The following is a 22,785-nucleotide window of genomic DNA, read 5'->3' on the forward strand; positions in this document are numbered from 1 at the left end:
CTCCCTCCCGTGACACCTGTGTTGCGTTCACTAACAATCAGACTTTTATAGCAACTTCACTTAGTTCATTACACTTCCTTTCCTCAAAAGTTCTCCGGGAAAAGGGCACTCATTGGGATTCGGTGATAAACTTGAACTGAACAATGACTGTTGACCACAGAACAAGCCAAGTAAGCCAATTTTGTGCATGCACGTTGGCAGATAGGCTGCGTGACCGACAGCTTTTTTTGCCATTCCAAAGGCGCACGTACCGGAAACAACGTTCACAGAACTAACACAATTGTTTTCTCACTGTGTATGCGCGAAACAAACTGGCGACTTCTCCGCTCCCCGCGAAGAAAACAGGACAAAAATATACAGGAATGTAAGACCAAAACAGTAAAACTACGGTATTTTAGAGGACACTGACAGAAATATTTTCAATGATTTTATTTTGAAGAGGTCGGGCAAGCGCCGCCTAATAGCTTACTATGACGGATCGCCACTGCCGTGAAGTAACAACAGTAAGGACATACTCACTCATCATTTCCCAAAAAAGAGGTTTCCCACCATTCACTGACTCTGGTTTGCTGTTCACACAGTGCCTTGATGAAAGACCTCTGGACTTCAAAACATTTACAGACAGCGGAATCGTTTACAGGTGTGAGGTCCGAGCCAAGTGATGTCAAGTCAGTGCTGAGGCCGAAAGACGTCCAAGAAGAGCCAGAGGAAGCCGAAGGGCTGGTCCGTGTTTTCCCCTCTTCCAACGCATTTTCTAGTTCCACAGTAGGAAACTGGATGTAGGATGACCAGGATGAAGGTAGGAACCAGCATGGATACATCTGGGAACGTGACGTGATTAAGTGTATGGTCCAAAGTGAATGAAACACTCTCTGGTCTTTTGTCGGGATCTACCTTGAACAAGGACTAGGGAGACAAGGAAGGACCATAGAGTCAAAGAGAGGGAGTGTGGGTGGCCACAAACAAAATGCGCACAATTATGTGGAAGCACCAGCACTTTCCAAGGTGATACTTCCCATCTCATAACAGCTTGCAAAATTGAATCATGTGGTAAATGATAGAGACAATTTGAGGTGAGAAATCGATTAGTGATGCATCAAGAGGCTTTGGGTGGTGGTTTCTGCGGCTACATGATAGCAGCAGACAAGAGAGTGCCATCTTGGGTTGCAGAAAACCGGTTCATTATCTGATCCACTACAAATAAGATTGGGGCTTACCGCGATAGCCCATTAGGACCCAAGAAAAGGACAGATTTGCAGTAGGGCAGAGTTCTGCTGACTGAAAAGATCTTGTTCAGAGCTAGCTACATGAAATGGGAAGTTATGACCTAAAAACAACATTAAAGGGATTTTTGTTTGTGAGTTACAGGAAGGTGAAGATACAGCATTTTGTGACATCTACAACATCAATGGCTTGTTCAAATTGATCAGGTGTCCCACCTCCCACAAAGATTAAAGGATTGTCAACTAGTTGTCAAGTAAACAGTGATGGCCCAAATTCCATCCTGAGCCATTTGATGTCTCAGTTGGCCTTGTGCTGGGATGTAAGCGAACTCAATGGCAGCAGAGAATTGGCATAGACAAAATTCTGAGAAACTATTTTCAGAAAGAGTGTGGAAGGGACTTTTCTTTCATAAACAGAAGCAGGTGTATGACCCAATGAACCACTTGACTTGCCTGATGGCGCATGTTGAGTGGCGGTGATGTCAATGTCTTCTGTTTCACTGTTTGTGTTTGTGTTTTTGTTTTTACCTGAACACTAATACACCACTTCTAATGACATAAAGCACATCCTAGTAGGCCTGTAAGTTTCTCAAAAGAGCTAGGACGTGTTCTAAGACTCGGACAACATTACCCAAATTTGTAGTTGATAAGCACCCTTCAACAACTTAAAGCTGAGTAGATCGATTTTTTTCTCTATGCTTCAGCAATTCCTTACTATCAATTTCAACAATTAAAGGGCTATTTTTATTTAACAGTTACTATTTAATTCCTAGATTCAATAAGTCGGTAATCATGCCTGAGTATTGCCAAAGAAGTTGAACTCTTAACTTTCCAATACTGTGGTTAAAGTGCATTGCGGAGTGCGTCACTTTTTTTTTTACTCTGGACTGCCACCTCTGGCCTAAAGCGTAACTGCAGCCTCTGCGTCATACTCGTGCGCAGTGAGCGTATGAGTACTGTTCGAAGACTTCTTTACCTCTGATCCTGCACATGCACTTTTTTTGTATTCTACTGCAGCATCCCCACAAACTTTTTTTTATTTTTTTTTTTAATGTTTATTGGTGGCTCCCCTTCCAAACCAAGAAAATTAATCACAACTCTTGCTTATGTCGTCCATCCAATGATGTCATTTCTAAAAATGGCTGACTAGAAGTGGATACGTTTAAAGAAAAGAAAAAAAAAGTAACAGTTTATAATTAAATAGGTACTTTAACTACACACTGTTGAAATTTCTGGAGAAAATGCATACTTTAATTCAGGGCTCGTCACTTTTTGCCTGGATTTTGATGTCAAGAATATGGCCATGATGACCTAGTGCTGGCACTGTAAATTTCCAAATCAAATAAAAGTGTTGGATGTTGCTTTGTGTGCTAAACAGGAGCTATACTATATTGGCACCAGAGAGGAAAACCTTTGAGATCAAAATCATAATCAAAGGTGGGCTAATGCCAACAGTGTCATTTGAGATGAGTTGAGATGCAAAAAAACAGTGAACATAGGTACCTCCATAACTTTTATTTCTCGAAGTACAAATCAAAAGTTATATTGAGAAGGAATGTTGGTGTGAAAAGAGAAAAAAAAAAAAAGACAGGCAAAGAGCATCTGCAGGTTTCAGTAAACAGGCCTGGGTTGCTTCATGTTATTGTGAGCCTCGGATGCTGACACATAAGCAGACTCCGGAAAAAAATCCTCATTGAACTCAGCCAGAAACCTGCATGACAGAAGAGAAGAAAATATTCAAGAAAATATTCTGCTGCTATGTCGTACTTCATTTTCATTTCCTATTGTCCTCGACATCCGCCTCATTCTACAGCAATGTTCGTCCCAATGTCTTCCTATGGAGATACAAATCCTCCTCTATGGCCATTCATACGGAACATGACCGAGCAGCAGTAAGCATGAACCCACCCTTCCCCGACCCCTCTCCCTCCCATCTAATCAGTTGCGGGGAAATCTAATCCGGAATCTTCTTAGTATCCGCTACTCGGCCAAATCCTCTAAATCTTGCCATCTCATCTTAGCTCCACCGGTCCTCCTAATCTCAATGCAAACAAATTATACTCATCAGAAAGAAACTACAGAACGTTTTGGTTGGCGGCTGACAAACAAGGCAAGCAAATGGCAGGGACAGCAAATATGAGCAAGAACTCACTCTCGTTTCGAAAAGGGCAGCCATAGGAAAAAAAAAATGGAGGTCTACTTTACACATGAAAATCACAGCTACATTGTAATTTGTTATTGCTGAATTGGAAAAAAAAAAATCTACAAACTTGTAGATTGTTAAATAATAATAATAATAAAAAAGTTATTATGGATTTAGTGGACATTTAGAAGCTAAAAAAAAGGTAAATATTAGACTATGCCCCAAAGCAAGATAATCCACTAATTTCTCTAATAGACATCAAGTAATGGTTTCATTTGACAAGTGTCACAACCTCATAAAGACAACGCTACAATCGAGTCCCGCTTTGCTGAAAATGAGGAGATGTACGCTCGAGGTGGGCTTCTTTCCTACCACCAAATCGCTCTTAGCTTGGTTTGTTAAAAAAAAATGTCATATTTTTGTTGAGTTGGGGACTGTTATCTCGTTTTGACTCTCTAGGACAGAGAGAGAAACCTTGTGGCGGGTTTGTGGTTTGAAATGGATTCTGCTCCACAGCACAACATGGTGGCAGAAGGCGGTACAGCGTGGGTTTGATTAGAGACTGAGAGAAGCAAATCCCTTAGGTTTGGGAGCGGCTCAACTGAAGATCGCTCGGGAGGATTTAAAGATTAGACTCCCTGCGCTTGTGTAACACCCACTCATCTCCCTCCCGCTAACACATGCTCTGTCCCTCCCTACCATCCACTCGTGCTCTCATTTCCTTATGCTCCTCCTCAACTTTTCTTATTTTTCTCCTTGACTTTACCTCTGCTAATATTTATGCATTATGAATTATTTGCTGATTACATCCATACAAAATAAACTTTTTAGTGGATTTCCCTGTTGTTAGAATTGGGACCTTGTGACATTTTTGCAAGCTCAAACTTGTTTGCAATCGGTAGTCTCCCACATTTTGAATGTATTGTAAACATTAGAGAAGTGGCTACATTAGCGGAGCAAAGTAAATTTAGCAACAATATATCAAATCACCCCCAACAATGAACTGGAACATCGATAGCAGCACGCACAGTTGCCATGTTTGACAGTTACCCCCTTTTTCTAAACAACATTTGAGATGAAAGGAGACTTTTAACGTGGTTTTACCAATCGTATGTTTGTCACGTAATATATGTTACATATTTATGTAGCAGAATATTTTTTTAAAAATATATTGAGTGTGTTTTGAACAATGGTTCGTTGTAGGCATGGGCCAATATGACATTCTGATGGTATAATAACTGTGATTAAAAATATGGTGTCATGTGGTATCACGGTATTAAAATTACCACTCTAAATATGTTCATTTTTTTGTAACTGCGACAGTCATTCAAAAAGTTCTAAGCCTCACACTGAAGGACTCGCAGGAAGGAGAGTTTTTCAGTATTTTTCTATATAATTCCCCTTGACATAAATGCAACTTGGTCGAATGATCCTGAAGCAATGCTAACCAATCACCGAAGAAGGTGGTTTCCTGATTATCATTTCCTAAAAATCCCTCCAGAGCGCATATGGCCTCATCATTGTTTCCAAAATGGCAACTTTGCCAGTGTGATTTCAGTTTAGGAACCAGGTAGAAGTCAGACACAGGTAAGTCTGGAGTGTAGTAATTTGGTGGGGTAGTAATTCAAAGCTACAACCGGCTGCTTCAGCAACTGCAACTTTATGATTGCTCCAATCTCTTCTGTATCCATCTTTAGATTTGTCACCCACGCCTCACCTTTGCCTGTCCGTCACCGGCAGAAAAATTAAGACAGAACTTAGCTTTTCTAATTTCACAAGAAGTGTCAGTATGTTTCCACAATATACATGTTTGGCTACAGTTCCTTTTTTCTGGGTGAGGCTTAGAACTTTTTGAACGACCCTCTTATATGGTTAAGGAAAAACACTCATAACTCATTCGCTCCCAGCCATTTTCACAGAAGCAATCCCGTTTGCTGTTTTACTGGATTTTGACTGATTTTCCAAGGCCCACAGAATATTGTGTTCTATTGAAATAAAAACATGGAACCTATCAAAAGAGAGATTAAAGTCTCTTCTTTCATCAGGAAAAAAAAGTACATTTCTACCTGTTTCCGTTTTGCAGCAATTAGCATTAGAATATAGCTAAGTTTTATCAATTTTCACAAATCTATTTAAACTTGTGAGTAATTGAGCTGTTTTTCAACATGGCCCTGGTTGATCTCCTTTGCTCTGCTGCCATCTGCTGGCCGTTTGTGTAATAACTACCATTTCTGCAACCGTTCTTTGCAGTCGAGAGGCTGCGTCAATGCCTTCTGTATGCTCTAGCATAAAAAACAAACAAGAAAAACAAAAAAACGTATAAATATGTCTTTGGGACACTTAAAACATAAAAAAAAAACTTATTTATATGTTATTGAGAGCAAATGAGTTAAGAAATGTACCATGTCACCCACTATTCTTAAAAATAAATAAATAAATAAATACTGTCCATCCATCCATTCTCTTAACCGCTTACTCCTCACAAGGTAATTAACTTCAAAGAGGCTGCTCGTTTACGCAGCTCTGTAGCAGTGAATCATATTTGTGAGCTCTTTTTAAATCTCCCTCAAGCTGTGCAATCAGTATGACTGCATTCAAGATTATTGAAGCTTTCAACCTGTCCATTTTCAAGTTTTTGACATGTATAGCAATGTTTCAGTGGAGTGTAAAAGCTTTCAGGCCCATTTGCCCAATGTATGTACTCTCATATTTGTAGCAGGGTCTCTAACATCTTCTAATGATATTACGTGAACGCCTGCCATTTGGCTTATGAGTCACAGGTACTATTAGTGCATTGATTGGGTTTAATAACATGTCTTTAATTACCTGAGAAAGAGCTCAAGATGTTTAACCAATGCTCTTAGGTTCCTTTCAGGGATCTGCATCTTTCCAAGGATCTCAGGAAGCTTCACTGGATTAATAATATGGAAACAAATGTTTTTGTCAAGTGGCTGCAGAAAAAATAAATAAATAAATAAATAGAAATCGAGTGAATGGATGAAAAGGACGAAAAAATAACCAACCAAAAAGTCGCAGAAGGTGTTGCACTCCATATAGGTAGGAGGGTGGTGGAGGCTGGTCATTTAAGGGATAGTTCTCAGGTGTCAGCTTCCAACTCAGCACCTGTCGGACAGGAAGGTGGGCAGGTTTTATATGACCGGACATCAAACATCAGCTGGATTCAATAGTCAAAGAATGTATTTTATAAAGTATCCAAATACAGAGGAGTGGGGCTAGCCGCAGGGATGGGCAATCTCGGTCCTCGAGGGCCGGTGTCCCTGCAGGTTTTTGAGGCTTCCGTTTTCCAACACAGCTGATATATGATCAGCTCATCAGCAAGCTCTGCATAAGAGGGATAACGATCTCGTTGATTGGAATCAGCTTGTGTTGGAAAACGGAAACCTCAAAAACCTGCAGGGACACCGGCCCTCGAGGACCGAGATTGCCCATCCCTGGGCTAGGGACTGAGTCCAGGCTGTGATTGGCGAATTTCTGCAAATAATTGATGCCCCACCTCCTACCGCTGCCCCAAAGGTGACCTCATTTTTGATCAAGTTATAAATTAATTGCCGTCATAAATAGTTTAATTCTGAATACACCACAAACTACAATCCTTGATAAAACTTCATACATTAATCACACATCTATTGCCAGCCTGCTCGATGCATTTAGGCAAGTGGCCGTTTCTCGCTCTCCACTTCTGGGGCGGGTTACAAAAATAAGAGCATCGAGACACTAACTTCCTTCTGCCTACTGCCTGATGGGTGGTGAAAGGTAAAGCGCGCAAACGGCTTGAGTGCCGAAGCTGGCTCTTCACATTCCTCTTCCCACACCCCTAACACACATAATGTTGGGGTTCCATACTTTTTAATAAACACCCAAACTTTTTTTTTTTTTTAGCAATGTATGTCATTGTGATTATTTCACCAAATAATTGTATAAGTCAGGGTTAATGCGGAGTTAGCAGGTTCGGTTCTGAAAAAAATCTGGTCAGGGTAGATTTGTCACACTGCCAACCCGTGAATGTCTGCGGTCAACTGTGTACAATTCCTTATCTTGCCAACACCAACATCATACACTGTTTTGTCACCTCATTGAGCTCGTTATTTCGCCTGCTCTCGAGGCCGTGAAATGGTCCGCTTCGTTCTTTGCTTGGAGTTAAGGGCAGAGGGGAGGATGAGCCACTGTGAACTGGAGTTTCTGTATAAAGAGGATAACATGTTTGTGGATCTTTTAAAATTGCAGTACAAAGTTCATCAAAAGCAGCAGCGATATTGTGGTAACAAAGAGTGGTCTTGCCCCACCTACTGGGCAAAACATGTTATTACAAAACAATAACATTTTAAAATGATAGGTTTGTACTGTAGAAGGTTTATATTTAATAAGCCAAAGTATTATTTGTCTTGAGAAAAATATTTTATTATTATTTATTATATTATAATAAATATTATACTTACTTCTTTCAAGGTTGAGAATGAACTTGGACTGCGATGAGGTGTCGATCAAGCGGCGTTTGAGTTGAGGCGATGCTGTGGAACTGCCTCCACCTGTGTCATTTGGGACCAAAATAGGGATGTAACGATATCCAAACATCACGATACGATATTATCACGATATAAAGGTCACGATATGATAATCATCACGATATTATTGGGGGGTGTGGGCGATATTTAAAAAAGATCACAATATTGTAGAAAAAAATAAGAGCTTATACTAAAAAAAAAAAAACACACACACACACCGTATTGTGCTTTTGGACATAACAGCAATGAATATAAACCACCTACAATCTCTAATAACAATATTGAGGCACTTATTTGCTAATGCAAGCACACGATCGCTTCACAAGAAAATTAGGTTTCCCTTTATCTGACAATTAGCATAGATTTTAAACATAGAAGACCAAAACATCCCTAATGAAAATTAAATTGCACTAATAAACTAGGCACTAGAGGGGGCTAGAACTGCGTAAATGGAACTCAACCTGACTTTTTTTTAACAGATGTGTTCCTTTTAAATATTGTGAACATGACGACGATATTGTGGCAGCTTTAATATCACGATATCACGATATTGTCTTTATCGTTACATCCCTAGACCAAAAGCAATTGTTTGAGAGATAATGTATCGGAGTAGATGCTACCTGGGCTCATTAGACATCCATTAAATTGTATTTACCGCCACTGCTCCCTTCAGCTGGACGTTCCCCCCCAGGCGTGTTCCTGGTGGATCGCCTGAGCGACTGGGTCTGGTAGGAGATACAGTCCATGTCAGGGTGGCGACGGCGCTTCGGGGTGGGAGCGGTGGTCGTAGCGGTGGAAACGTCACTCAGGGGCGGCTGGCTGTCTGTTGACTGAGGCGTGGGGGGGTTGTGACCCGCTGGGCTCGGACTGCGCTCTCGCTGAGGGCTTGAAGGACAGACAAATGACATGACAGCAACCCGCTCGCTCCTCATTCAGACTCCGAGCCATTTCCACTTACTTGGTGGGGCAGGGGGATCCTTCGTTGCCGGCCAAGAAAAGCCGAGAAGAGCTGACCTTTTTGAACTGAGCTTGCTCACACGGATAGAGGAGGATCATGGGAAGAGTGAAATCAAATGTGATCCTCAGGCCATCAACCATTTCTTTACACAGCTCCTCACTTTAATATTAATACAAAAAAAAAAAAAAAAGTTAGTATTCATCAATGACTTTATGGGGCAGTAAAGTCAAACAGACAACAAAATCATTGTAAGTTTTTCTTTCTGGGCATACTTCTTCTCCGGAGGGATTGGCTGCGGGCTGCTGCTCTGTGTTGTATTTTGCTGTTGCTGCCGCCTGTACCGCTCATTAGCCAAGATTGCCTTGTTGATAGCAAAGTGCTTCACATAGGACTCCAAGATTTGCACAACATTCGTCTGACAAGGAACCATCACCAACTACGAAGGACAAAAGTGTTTTTTAATCGACTTAACAATAGGGCCTGTGATATCCAAGATAAAATTATAATTATTGTTCCAACAAATAAACACACCCAAAATGTTTTGATCACGTTACCACATGACAAACACTGCACTAAACCAAAGCAAATCTTGATTCTTGATTTTTATCTGGAAAAAGTGAACTCTGAAGTTTAACATATCTGAGGTGATCATTTCAAATTAATTTTCAAATCAAAATGCAACATTTAAATTTGTAAATTAACGGGATACTTGTCTCATTGAGCCATTTTCAGCAGTAAAAAGTTCATATTTTGTTCAGAATTAATTTGATAACTTCAATATTTTTCATGTACAATTAGTATCTTCAAAAGAACAAACCACTAATAACACATTTTCCCGTATTCGATTAGGCATTGTGTATAAAGAATAAAAGCACAACTATCTCTAGCATCTTATTTCCTGCATTTTCTTTTAAACCGATTGAGTACCGTATCAAAATAAGAACATACAGTGGGCAATGCCATTATCCTGGTCACGTGATTGTGATGACATATCCGGTGCGTACATGTCTATGGAGGACCAAAAGTGCCAACATTAAATAAATACATACACCATTAAATAATTAATTTAAAGTGTCATTAATTAATTAAATGTGTCATTTATTAATTAATTAAATTAACTATTATTATTTTATTTATTTATATATGTATTCATTTATTTATTTCTCTATTTAATTATTTCATGGTCACTGTGTTGCGGTGTTTTGTGAATTTATTTTATCTGTCAAACTCGCTCATCAATGTTTGGTGGGCAGGTCCTAATACCTGATTGGTCAATCTGCTCACCATGTCAGCCGTCTTTGTTCATTTGAATGGGAGTTTGCTTTTGTAATGGGCAAGAAAAAGACCGTCTTCGATCCCAAATACTGCACCAATTCTGATCAGAGTAAAATCCTCAGCACTTCAGGTGTCATGTCATTCTGTGTGGGGGTGGCCTCTCCTATTGTGGGCTAAAGCGTGCATGTAGTTGGCCTGGCAGAGTAAAAATCACCGGGATGTTTACAGTCCAGATTAGGGACCATCCACAAATTACATTTCCAGAGTGAACAATGTCAATGGTGACTTGACTGCTAATTTGAGCCTCAGCCACACGCAATTTGCAGCCAGTCCCTAACTTTGACTTGCTATGAGCCGGCTGGCTAAATGAGTCCTCCTCATCGGCCAGTTGCATCTCCACTTTCGTCTGGAAACAAATCTTTCGCCAGTCCTCCGTGGCTGTATTGCTTTTGAAGAAGTGTTTCTTTGCTATAGGGCGTAATTGCACCTTTGATGTCCGCCATGGGATGCAATAACTCCTCGTGAGTCCCTTTGTAGTGAAGTTATCACATTAGACAAAATATCTTCCTACTGTTGAAAATTGTTCAATGAGTCCAGTATTGCTTTAAGTATTACAGACGTGAATACGACCAATTTCCCCTAATAGAAACAATTAACTTGCACTATACCTTTTTCCTCTTATTGATGTAAAAACAGTCATCTTCCAATTTTTTCTTGAGGATATCGGGAATATTGATGTCAACATGCACAATCCTCTCCTCACTTTCCTTCTTGATATTGATATCAGGTTCAACTTTCTGCAGAAAAAAAAAATAATAATCAAATCAGTGCAATGACCTAAATGCAATGAAGATCTAGTATGGATACTATGATGTTTAAAGGGGAAATCTTCACACACGGCATTCTGTTTGTGTTTGTGGAATGAGTTGTCATCACAATTGCTGAGGACTCAGGTAAACAACCAATAACAGCTCAGCTTCAGAAAACAGGTGAGCCGTGATTGGTCGTTACATGAACCGTGAGCAACTGTGATGTCATTTTCAGTCAACAGCAAGTGTCAAAATGGCTACCCCCTGAGATGGATAAAAACAAGTGGATGTTGCTGCTTAAAGTAGCACTTGGGAACTTTTCATCATTAATAAAATATTTCCATAACTCTTCTGATGAAACATCAACTTAAAAATAGTTGAATGGTTGATTTGCCTGAGGGGGTTTGTATTATTTTTACTGGCACTAAACAACTTTGAGAAGGATGGTAGGAACACTGCCACACAAAAAACTACAAAAGTGCTGACTGCTTTATGGCATACGTCACTACAAAGATGGAAGTCAATTTGAATGTTGACGCACGATTACTGCTTTCCTGGCAGGAGCTGCAAAACAACAGATTTTTTTTTTTTTTTTTTCTGAGGAGACAAATATGAAAAAGGGAAGCTAGTAGCTACCCGGATAAAAGGACAGTCAGTGATCAACATTGGCCAGGCTTGCGCTTTGCTTCCTTCAGACATAACATCACCGCTTTTACCCATAAGGCGCCGCCATAATCAACATAAACTGAAAGTTCCTTAATGTTGCTTTCACTCATATTCCACAAACGCAATAAATATTCATTAGAATACCGTGTTTAGACGAGTGGGGGTGCATAGAACATATTTCAAAGAGAATTCTTGGGTTTTTCTTGGGTTGACTTCCTCTTTAACCTCCAGTCTGAGACTGTTTTTCACCATTTTGTTGGTGTCCTCAGAGAAGGTAGTGTCTCCGCTATTCGAAGATTCTGCTTCAGAACTGTCACCCTCACTGCTGCCAGAAGATGAAATCAAGCCTGGGGACAAAATTACAAGATGTGATTCAACTGACTGCAGCGAGAGACCGAGTGCGTGCAAATGGGAGTAAAGTGAGACTTCTCACATGTGTCATCACTGTCATCCTCTTTAGGTAAAGTCTTCAGCGAGGGTTTAGTACCAGAAGGATGTCGCCTCTTTGCCCATCCCTTTTTCTTCCTACCAGCCGGAGACAAGACTTTGAGCATGTGTCCTCAACTACTCATCTGGTTAAATAGATAAACTACAGTATATGCCCTTAAGTAGGGCTGGACGATTAACCTAAATATGTTATCTTGATATCATTTTTGGCATCTCTCGGTCATTAAAACGTAATCAAAGAAAAACGATTAACGTGTTTACAAGTTCCCTACATTGTGAAGGGACCCTGAATACACCATCAAACCACCAGCTTGTAGCTAGCCAAGAGCGAATCAGACTTCTGACACCCCTAAGCGTCCTTTAAGCTGTTTAATGACACTCTAGTTGGATTTAACTATAAAACTAAACACATGATAAGGAGAATTATATACAGTGTGCAATTAAATAAAAAACATGTTTTGTTTTTAACACATTGCGAACCTAGCGCTAATGCTAATACAAGTGAATGGAGGATCCCATTCAAATGCTTCCCTTCCAGCTGACGTCACTTTACCCAGAATGCTTAGCGGCCGCTTACCCTCTTTGTGGTCAAACAATCCATAGAAAGACACGGAGGGAGCATCGTTTTCGGTGAATGATTCGTCTAAACATGACAAATGTACCAAAAAAACATCCATAGTTATCATAGTTACTGCGACACACTTCGAACCAGCCGTTCTTAGCCGGTATCGGCAAAAGCTGGAGTTTGTTGGAGGGAAACCTACTTTCACCATCTGCCTGGTAAGAGCAAGCCACAACGTTCCCCCAAATAACTTATCACAATACTTTAAATGATCTCATTGTGAAGAAAGCACCTACACATGGGAGGACTTTGACGCCATCAAGAGCCTGGATTCTTGTTACTATGGATGTGCGGCACTATACTGCCCCCTAGAGGCCAAAACGCTCAGAGACACACAGTACTCTTAATTGTTTTGCAATTACTGTTTCTATTTAGTATACAGTATTTTTATGTTACCTTTTAAAATTTTAACTCTTTGTTTTTATTTTAAGATTCACAGAATTGTCTTTTCCTCAAATATACAAATATATCCAACAAGGGATGAATGGGTGTGAGGCTATGATTATAATTTATAGTAGTTGAGTTTTGGTAGTTGAAAAAAAACATGAGGTTTTTAAATAAATTAATCATTGTATTAATCGTGATTTCAGTCTCAATCAAATAAAATCAAAATAACCGATGAGGATTATTATTTTTCCATTAATCGTCCAGCCCTACCCTCAAGTGAGAAAATGGAAGCACACAAACTTACATGCGACCAAGAGCTTCACGCGCCAGTTTACGTTGCAATTTTCGGCTTTCCTTGGTGTCCCTTAGGACATGATCCTCTGCAGCCCAACGGTCCCAGCTAAACACAAAACATTTTCATGGATACATAATTGTGTTACAACTACATGCACAATGTTGGACAATATCGTTAGTTAGTTACCTTCTGCTCCAACCATTAAAGTGAATCAAGTACTTTGGGATTCGCCTTCCATGTTCATCCTTGCCGATCACTAAATCAAGGACCTGTAAAGATAAAAATGAATTTAGCAAAACTGTATTTGGAGAAACCTTGACCTCACTCCACAATTTGCATGTGCTTTGAGCATTTTAAGCTCTCGGTTTATACTGTGGCTTGCAAAATACTCAGTACTCCTTCAACTTTTCAAAAAATGTTTACTTCACAACCATATAAAGTTATTTTGAGTTGGAAGCGACACGTGATTGGGAAGTGAAAGGGTTCATGATTACTGCATTTAAGTATTTTCCACCAGGTTTGATCATCTCCATGGTATTTAGGTCTGGACTTCCACGGGGGCATTTTAACACATACAGTAAAATAGACTTCAGTGGTTGGTTGTTTAGGTTTAATCCTGTTGAAAGTTGGCCCTGAATCTCAGTCACAAATTGAGGACTCCAGCAGGTTTTCGTCCAAGACTGTCCTGTATTGTATTTGGCTCCATTTTGCCATCAATTTAGATCAGCTTCCCTGTTCTCACGGAAGAAAATGATGACTCTGTGGCCCCCATGTTTCACTGTTGGGGTGAATGTGCACATTGTGCGGTGTTATTAGGCCAACTTCAATTTTGGGCTCATTTCTCCAGGGCATGTAATTCCTCATAGAATATGTGTCCCCTACATGTTTTTTTGGAAAACTGTAAACGGACTGTCACTCCTTATGACTATTTTTCAACAATGGCTTTTCTTCTTGGCTTGGGATCTTTTCTTATAGCCTAACCCTGCTTTGAAATTCTCCACAATTTTCTCCATGTCCTGTCTGGTGTAGCCCTTTGGCTTTATGATGCCATTTATTTGTTCACTTACAAACCTCTGAGGGCTTCACATAACAGTATGCATACTGTCATTTGATTACTAATTGTGACTTCCAAAGGTAATTGGATGCACTGGATATTATTTAGAGGCATCAGAGTAAAGGGGGCGGAATATTTTGCATGCTGCATTTGTCAGATATTTATTCATAAGATAATGAAAAGTTGAAAACAGTCTAATTTTACACTTCACAACTGTGTGCCACTTTGCATTGGTTTATCACATGAGAAAACCCCGAATAACACATACACCCATTTGTGATTTTTAACGTGACAAATGTATGGCTTGTGAATACATTTGCAAAGGCACTGGATGTTTTTTGCCGTGACCAGCAACTCTGCGGCTACTGTTCCGGGTTTGCCGTTAACGACTCTGATTGGTCACTCGCCAGGCCAAGTCGTGCACTGGGCGTGGTTCCTCACTTCATTGCCTTGTATGACTTGTCACAACGTTTTATTTATTTATTTATTTATTTTGCCGCAGCCAAAAACAGACTGTTACCAGCATTACCAGCCTTACTTTAACTTAACCATCTTTTCAAATGCAGCAATCGCGTCTTCTACTTCGTGGACAATTCAATACCGGTATAATTATTCAATAAACGCGTCAAACAAAACCGATCTTTTACCACTTATGCCTGGCTTCAACAATATGTCGTTAAAAATATCGAACAGAGCTCGAACCACGACGCCACAGTTTGTACACAATCACTGGTGCAGAATTAGCACTTGTAGCGCTCGCGCGACTCACGACAAAACAACGATAGGTGGCGAGTTGCCGGTCACGGCAAAATAACCACTTCCTTTTGTAAACAAAGTCAAGTAATTTTTATTATAAACCACTATACAAACCAAGGTTTTTTGTTAACGAATTGGTGAAAGATAAGATACACTTAATGTATTCGCAATTGATTACGATTGCCTGTAAGAGCCAGAAATACAGGACGTAACCCACCAAAAACAACAAAAGAACGGAAGCTGTTAGCTGGGTTGAGCAGAGACCGACGATCACAATGTAAGTAAACGCGCTACGTTTAAACGGATTTATATTGCCAGTCACACTACGTCACATAAACTGCAGCACTTGAGTCGCTGTAAATCAACACGTTCGTATTATTTAGCTGCAATGGAGCCAACCTATCAAGGATATACAGGTTTGGTGTTCGCCAGTATTTCCCCTAAGAGCATCGGGGCTTATGGGATGCTTTTTTTGTTGATGTTTCAAGCCGACGTTCTGTTATAGAATTATCTACATTAACAACGATACCTTATATAGCTGCATAAGGTGTCTGTTACCTTTGCGTCATACAAGACTTTAGCCTTGGTTGGGTCGGGTTCGAAGCACAGCACTCGTTCTCCTTTTTGGAATCTAAATTTAATACCCCGCGAATTCATTTGTTCATGGCTCCGTGTGGGAGAGGAGGTATCAATCCAAAATACAACATAATTAGCAATCGAATCTTTTTCAAACACACTGCGATGGGACGCTTGCTCGGCTTTTCCCCCCCCTTTGCACAAAAACAAACTACGTGTGGCGTCGCATAAGCATAGTGCTGTTGCAGAAGCCTTCAAGCTACAATCGTTTCCAGTTCAAAGCTGTCGTAATTTCCGCTATCACACCCCGGAACTAGATCTGCGGTCGTAAAAATGCACAGCGTAGTGAAGCAACCGGTGGCCATCTTGCGTTGCCACACTCTAAGCGCTAGCACTCCTACCTCGAATACATTGTTTTCTCCACGTCGAAAATGCCACAGGGTGAGACGTACTGTCGTACCAATAAAGGTTATTAACTCATTCACTGCCTTTGACAAGTATACTTGTCAATTGTATTTTTTAGAGCGGTGCTAAATGGGGGCGAATCTGAGCATGCTCCACTGTAAATATCAAACTTGGAAACAACTTTACTGATGCCCAACCACCGGTAGATGACATCATTGCCCCATTTTATAGGAAATAAACACAGTTTCAGAGTCCATGGGAGAAATGGCTGTATTTTGGCAAACCTACATTTTTCTGCTGTCAATTATAAAAGAACGGGACGGGACAAAAAGTAGGGAGTCTATTCTGTTATTTGGTAGATTCGGTTTATATATAATTATTGAATGTAATATCACGTGAGTATTGGAAATGTAAAAATTTTCTATAATGACTGGCAGTGAATGAGTTAAGTATGTTTCCATCTGAAAAAAAAAAATATATATTTTGCAGTCTTCCATAAACAGACCATTTTCTGCTCAATATTACCGCGTTGTTCTATGGGACAGTGTGGCTGAAATTATTTCCCACTGAACTTGTTGGTGAAATTTAGACCGTAAATCGTAGTTTGGATATTTAAAAAGCACATACTATTGTGAAACGTAACTTAACTCATTCACTGGCAGCCATTTTAGAAAATTCCAAAATTGTTAATACCCATGCGATATGTTCAATAATTATATATAAACCGAAACTAGCAAATGACAGAACAGACTCCCTACTTTTTGTCTCGTCCCGTTCTTTTATTATTAACAGTAGAAATTGTAGGTTTGCCAAAATACAGCAATTTCTCCCATTGACTTTGAAACTGTGTTTATTTCGTATAAAATGGGGCAATGATGTCATCTCCCGGTTTTTGGGCATCAGTAAAGTTGTTTCCAAGTTTGACATTTACAGTGGAGCATAATCAGATTCTCCCCCATTTCTCCCCGCTCTACAAAAATACAACTGACAAGTAGGCTATACTTGGTCAAAGGCAGTGAATATTAACCGTGAAGTGCAGCACCTCCACCAACTGGTCGAAAGATGGCAGCAATTGTGCGCTTAAATTATATTCATTTGATGAGAGAAGCCTGTCGTGAAATACGGTAAACACAACATGACTACAGCAAGGCAACTACAGAGGTAATTTCAACATATGAGAGGTCAACAAAACAATATTAAATCAATACATTTTTAAACACAACGTGCTAAATTATGTTGATGTTTGGGGATTGTTTTGGGGATTATGGAGATAAGAGTGCTTAAAGAGTCGACTCTTTACAACAGCACAATTGAGGACAACATGCAAACAGCACACTTCACACCTAATCTGATCCGATGAGATCCAATACAATTTCATTACAATTACTTAATTATAATAATCATGAGATAGACTAAATACTAGACACACATCTGTGTGCGATGCAAGCACGTCTACATCAATGCAAACTATAACCATCACCACAATTACCCTTTTGACAGTGGAGAAGAACAATGTCAACTATAATCTTTTTAGTTTAGACTCCCAACACCCTTTCTTTGTGTAAAAATTTCTAATGGCTATCATCAGATTGTGCAAGTGTACTTAATATTTTGACTTTGAAGTGGATTCCTTGGATTTTTCTGCTCTCCACTTTAAGTGTTTGATTGAAATGGAACGAGGCAGCAGGCCTTAAGTATACAGTTTCATGTTCCATAAGTGGGCTAGTCAGTAATTAGATTGCTTTTGTTTCTATACTTGTGACCCCTTACGCATTCAAATCTGTCAGACCTTCTTGGACAATGCAAAGTTACGCTGACCCCAGGGCAGGAAAGCATGTCTGTGCAGCTGTAGTGCATCATTCATTCAGCTTTAAGTGGTTTCCGGCTGTGTGGCTCTTATTGTATACCAAATATGGTGTGTGTGTGTTTGTGTGTGTAACACTGAACAGAACTGGCTTGAGCCGCTGCCCCAATTGTTTATTTTCCTGTTATTGAGTATGCTGACACTTATATTACCATTGATTTGGCATTAAGTTGCTGTTTATTGTTTTGTTTTTTGTTTTTTTGCCATTGCAAGGTCCACACATTGGGAACCGTGAGGACTACAATAGCATCCAAAGCAGGGTAGACAGAGAAACTGGACTCCAAGCAATCTAGTTGGTAAGAAACAGTACTGCAACAGTACGAGACTTCTGATATTAATATCATTTAAAAAAAAAAAAAAAATCATAGCAAAATGACTTTGTTGACATTTCCACATACTTTTGTTTTCATTTTGTGGTTGTGGCTGTTCTCACAGCCCCCCTCCTTCCCTTTCAGACTGTTTTTAGCTGGGTTGAATCTATCTCAGCTGTTATCAGTGTCACGTCATGCTGCGTGTGCGTGTGATTGTGCGCGCAGCATGCAGTGTAGCTTCATAAACTCCATTGTAAGACGTCAGCCACCCTCCTCCCAGCAGCCCCCCTGCAGTCTATTTTCATTTTTCCAATACTCTCACTTTCTTGCGTTGTTTCCCACGCCTACTGACTGACCTACGAAACAAAAAAAATACACTGTATGTACTCACAACGTCACTAACACAAACCCAGAGATGATGGCTATCACACAGACATCACTTTACTTGGTAAATAATGTCAGGCATGAAGCTTTATGCACAGGTGAACAAAGCAAATCAGTTGGTATTATGACTCACTTATGGGAACAACACAGCAGTTTTATTTAAAGTTTTATCAGAAAGAAAGAAAAAGAAAGAAAGAAAGAAAGAAAGAAACCTATGTTTAATGTTATTGTAAGCCACTGTAGCATTATGCAATTTGAAAATATAATATGTGATTCTTTTGCATTCCACAAGAGGGAGCGTGCATACATTTATACAACCCCTAGCAAAAAGTATGGAATCACCAATCTTGGACGAGCACTCACTCAGGCGTTTTATTCTGTAGATCCAACTCAGATAAGCAGCATGAAACAGTCGTAAGGTCATTCCAAAGTGCAACATATTGGCTTTCAGAAACACTAAAAGAAATGAAGAAAAAACATTGTGCTGGTCAGTAAATGTTACTTTTATAGAGCAAGTGCAGGGAAATAAATATCACTCCATTTTGAGAAAAAAAAATGGAATCATGAAAAACTACAAAGAAAAGGGAAAAATTCGAAGTTCATTGTGAAAAACCTGCTATCGACCAGGTTAGGTTCATGGACCACGTTACTATGGTAACTGACAGAGAGCTTAAATGACCTCTTTTTATGAAACAGGATAGAGTTTCCTCTTATCCTCTGGTTTCAGTTACCTCCCTTTCTGAAACGAGTTTCCCACTTTTCAGGGTTTCTTTACCCATGTTTCCCACTAAACCTGCTTTGTGGAATACACCCCAGGTTTCGAAGCAAACATGGTGAAGTGGCATTTACCTGTTATGCTGCACAAAAATGGAATACGTTGCCAACAGACATCAAGTCAGTCATGAAGTCATAAATGCTTTTGAATCCAAATAAAAATAATATGGATTTACCACATACCTTAGATTAAGATCTTTGAATGTTAAGGTTAAATCCGTTGTTTAAATATGTTTAAATGTTAGTGGACAATCTTTGTTTTGTTTTTTTTCTTTCCTCTTATCCAGGGCTTTGAAGCCAACTTGAGTCATGACAGATATAGTGATGAAAACGCAAATAGGTCAATTTATTTATTTTTTATTGTATTTATTTATTTATTTTTTTAGCGAATAATGTGAGATTTGGTTCCCAATGGTTCAGCAAATACTGGATAGTTTACGCATGGGGTAGACTGTTGTGAACGTGAGCTTGATAGGATAGAGGGCGGGGACACATATTTACAATTAAAGTTTGATGCCCCCTCCCTCTTCAACTGCTGCACATTCTCAAACGGCTTCAATTTTCACTTCAGTTTGGGCATGAAGACGCACGTCTTGTGGAAGCAAATGCGGCACCACCCGACTCCTCCTCAGTCCACCTCCTGGGACTTTCTGCTTTATGCCTCATCGTTGTGGAGCTTGAGGAAAACACATTGAGCAGGTCCCTCCAAAAAAAACAAAAAAAACAGAAGGAGCCATGTCTGCGGCACAGGGACTTTTGAACAGCGTCTTCTCCTGCTCCTCTCCGGCATCGAAGGCTCTGACCAAACAGAGGTTACGGCAAACCAGGAGTTTGGACCCCGCCATCATCAGACAATGCGGCACCGGGACCGAAAGTGCAACTGGTGCGCAGTTGTCCGGATCAACTGTCCAGGACGCAGGTGCATCCTCGAAACCGTTTACGCGCACCAAGACTTTATTGACGCTGAAAGAACCAATCGCGCCATCTATCTCCTCTCCCTCCATCCCTTTGGACGTGTCCCCGTCGTCCAACTTTCACTTCGATTACGAGGTAGCGAAGCGTTGCAAACGGAACACGACTGGGGATTTACCACTAATTGTGCGAGGCTCCGGGTTCACCCCGTCCGGCAGTACCGGCGCGCTCTTCTCGCCTCGCAGGTGGCTCCAGAAGAGGACCCAGCCGCCGAGCTCGCCTGCTGACGTCGCGTGGAAGCCAGAGGTAAACTTTTCCACGCTCCAATATTGCTATCAATTATTAACACCATTCAACGTCCTATAAATTAAAACGAGGATATTTCGGATTCTGTCTATCTATCTATCTATCTATCTATGCATTTGATTTGTGCAAGAATAAAATGCCTTGACTGCTTGTCTAGCACCTGGAAGCTGCATCACAGCAGTTGTCTTGACTAAGGGCACATGGTTTATAAACTAGGGGTGTGAGAAAAAAAAAATCGATATCGCAATTTATTGTTGCTCTCTGTTGCAATAAATTATCGATAGTCTGACGGTAGATATCGATGTAATGTGTCCAATTGTGCAATGTTATGTTATAAATGTTTAGCACTTTAATTTGTCTCACTTTACAATGTTTACAGTTAAAAGACTAAGAAAGAGGCAGTGAACTTTGTAGATTGTAGGGGTGTTAAAAAAAAAATCGATTCGGCAATATATCGCGATACTACAGCACGCAATTCTCAAATCGATTCAATAGGCAGCCGAATCGATTTTTTAACATCCATTTTTGATGGAAAAATATTCAACAAAACGTCTTAACTTTCACACCTTAAGCATGGAAGAATGTTATATTAATGGAACATTAAGCCTTAATATTTTATTTTAATGCTGTTCTAACATGAAAAAGGTTACAACCTGTTTGTTAAATACAGTGGCTCAGTTATAAAACTGAAGTTTGGTTATGGTATTTTCTAAATTTGAGTAAAAAAATCGCAACAATCAACTCATAAATTCATATCGGGATTAATCGGTATCGAATCGAATCATCACCTATGAATCGTGATACGGATCGAATCGTCAGGTACTAGGCAATTCACACCCCTAGTAGATTGTATAAAGTTTTGGCATTGAATAAATGCATAATTAGATATTTTCCCTTTTATGGGCATTTGTTGGCCTTTTCAGTCACATATCGTAATATATTGCAATTTTTTTTGACGATATATCAAAAATCGTAGATATCGTGTATTATCGTTATCATGAGTCAAATATCATCACAGTATCGAATCGTGGTTTACCCGTATCGTCCCGACTTTATTATAAACATGGGTAAGAGGAGGAGGCGGGGTTGGACGCTTGGAGGGCTGTTCTCACAATTGTCATAGAAGAAAACATTCTCTGAGGTGAGCTAAATAATCTCTTGTGATGCATTTGAAGGATTAATTAATTCCAACTAAAGGTGCATTCAAGTGCACTTTTCCACCCAGTGATGCACTCATATAGGGGACTGGGCTTCAAGCAGGTTGAAATTGAGTGAGGCTTAGTATGAAATCTTTACCAAAACATACTTTGGATACTTATTTTTAGCAGGGGGGCTTTATCGAGTGCATAGTTGGCACAAGTCCACACGCACTAGTGGGAAAGATATGATTGGTTTCCCACTTGTTGGTTTGGTGCTTTTTCCTTCTTTGTTTGCGGCTTTACGGTATGTTTGTGCGTATGCGTGCGTGCGTTGGGAAGGTCTTAAAGGACTTGGTTCTCACGCTTGGGAGGGGGCGCCGGGTCAAAAACCACGCAGCCCTTGAAAAAAACTCTCACACCACTTCCTGTTCCAGAGAGCTTCGCAACAACTTTGCTCTATGGCCACTTTTCCTCTCCCTCTCTTGGTGAATTTGAGATCACTTTGTAGTTTCCCACTGCCAAATCTCAGTTTTCCATGCTGCTGCCACCCCTCCTCTTTCCACCCTGCAATGGGGTCCAGTGAGGATAAGAAGGCCATCACTTTGAAGTCATGGATGAAAAATAATATTGCCCTTCAGTCTGTAAAGTACGTTATAGAATTGTCTGGTTTGATTGTGTGCAATGATTTTAGATTTTCACACAGCTGTATTTTTTTTTTTATACTTGAAATATGAAGTCACGCCCAACTCATTTTGTAGTCAAAAACACACAGAAGTCTGGCGAGCCTTGGCCACGCCCACCAAAAATCCGCTCATTTGATGCTAGGCTAACAGTAGACCTTCCTGCAACTCTACAACAAGGTGCAATTTCGTGAAAATTTCTTTGATACAGTATTAGGGCACCCAGAGGATGGTTGGTGTCATTGCTGCAAAGCGCATTTCAGGAGATGATAAGTT

The 22,785-nt window shown here is 40.1% G+C and overlaps 1 protein-coding gene and 2 long non-coding RNA genes across 6 annotated transcripts in view; 1 reads left to right on the forward strand and 2 right to left on the reverse strand.

Moving 5' to 3' along the window:
* Nucleotides 1–450: 450 nt before the first annotated feature.
* Nucleotides 451–22,417, forward strand: LOC144013479 (uncharacterized). Of its 2 annotated transcripts, XR_013282254.1 has the most exons (4): nt 451–503; nt 582–799; nt 18,217–18,299; nt 20,044–22,417. It is a non-coding gene; the product is annotated as an uncharacterized LOC144013479 (long non-coding RNA). The 2 variants fall into 2 exon arrangements; XR_013282255.1 differs by lacking the exons at nt 451–503; nt 582–799 and adding an exon at nt 17,131–17,300.
* LOC144013476 (MSL complex subunit 3-like) lies at nt 2,724–16,011 on the reverse strand. Of its 3 annotated transcripts, none has more exons than XM_077512422.1 (14): nt 15,717–16,011; nt 13,535–13,617; nt 13,358–13,453; nt 12,031–12,122; nt 11,742–11,944; nt 10,791–10,919; nt 9,120–9,283; nt 8,848–9,006; nt 8,545–8,774; nt 7,824–7,913; nt 7,457–7,566; nt 6,390–6,489; nt 6,193–6,277; nt 2,724–2,934 (listed from the first exon to the last, which is right to left on the reverse strand). In XM_077512422.1, the coding sequence occupies exons 1-14, from the start codon at nt 15,813–15,815 to the stop codon at nt 2,835–2,837; spliced, it is 1,740 nt and encodes a 579-aa protein (XP_077368548.1). In that variant the 5' UTR covers nt 15,816–16,011; the 3' UTR covers nt 2,724–2,834. The 3 variants fall into 3 exon arrangements, with proteins under 3 accessions (XP_077368548.1, XP_077368549.1, XP_077368550.1); XM_077512423.1 differs by having other exon boundaries at nt 11,847–11,944; nt 15,717–16,010; XM_077512424.1 differs by lacking the exon at nt 2,724–2,934 and having other exon boundaries at nt 6,217–6,317.
* Nucleotides 18,575–22,785, reverse strand: part of LOC144013478 (uncharacterized) — a 40,655-nt gene continuing 36,444 nt past the window's right edge. Inside the window, exons 5-6 of the long non-coding RNA XR_013282252.1 lie at nt 19,062–19,154; nt 18,575–18,670 (exon numbers count right to left, since the gene is read on the reverse strand). This is a non-coding gene — a long non-coding RNA (uncharacterized LOC144013478). The remainder of the gene's footprint in view (nt 18,671–19,061; nt 19,155–22,785) is intronic.

This window comes from Festucalex cinctus, chromosome 2 (assembly GCF_051991245.1).
Source record: "Festucalex cinctus isolate MCC-2025b chromosome 2, RoL_Fcin_1.0, whole genome shotgun sequence".
Classification (NCBI taxonomy): domain Eukaryota; kingdom Metazoa; phylum Chordata; class Actinopteri; order Syngnathiformes; family Syngnathidae; genus Festucalex; species Festucalex cinctus.

Bases quoted from the DNA above. Each gene is read 5' to 3' on its own strand.
- LOC144013476 (XM_077512422.1), bottom strand. From the start codon at position 15,815: ATGAATTCGCGGGGTATTAAATTTAGATTCCAAAAAGGAGAACGAGTG. The intron at 9,284-10,790 runs GTATAGTGCAAG...TGTCCTTCGTAG, and splicing joins ACATCAATAAGAGGAAAAAG to TTGGTGATGGTTCCTTGTCA. The intron at 9,007-9,119 runs GTATGCCCAGAA...TTAATATTAAAG, and splicing joins CCAATCCCTCCGGAGAAGAA to TGAGGAGCTGTGTAAAGAAA.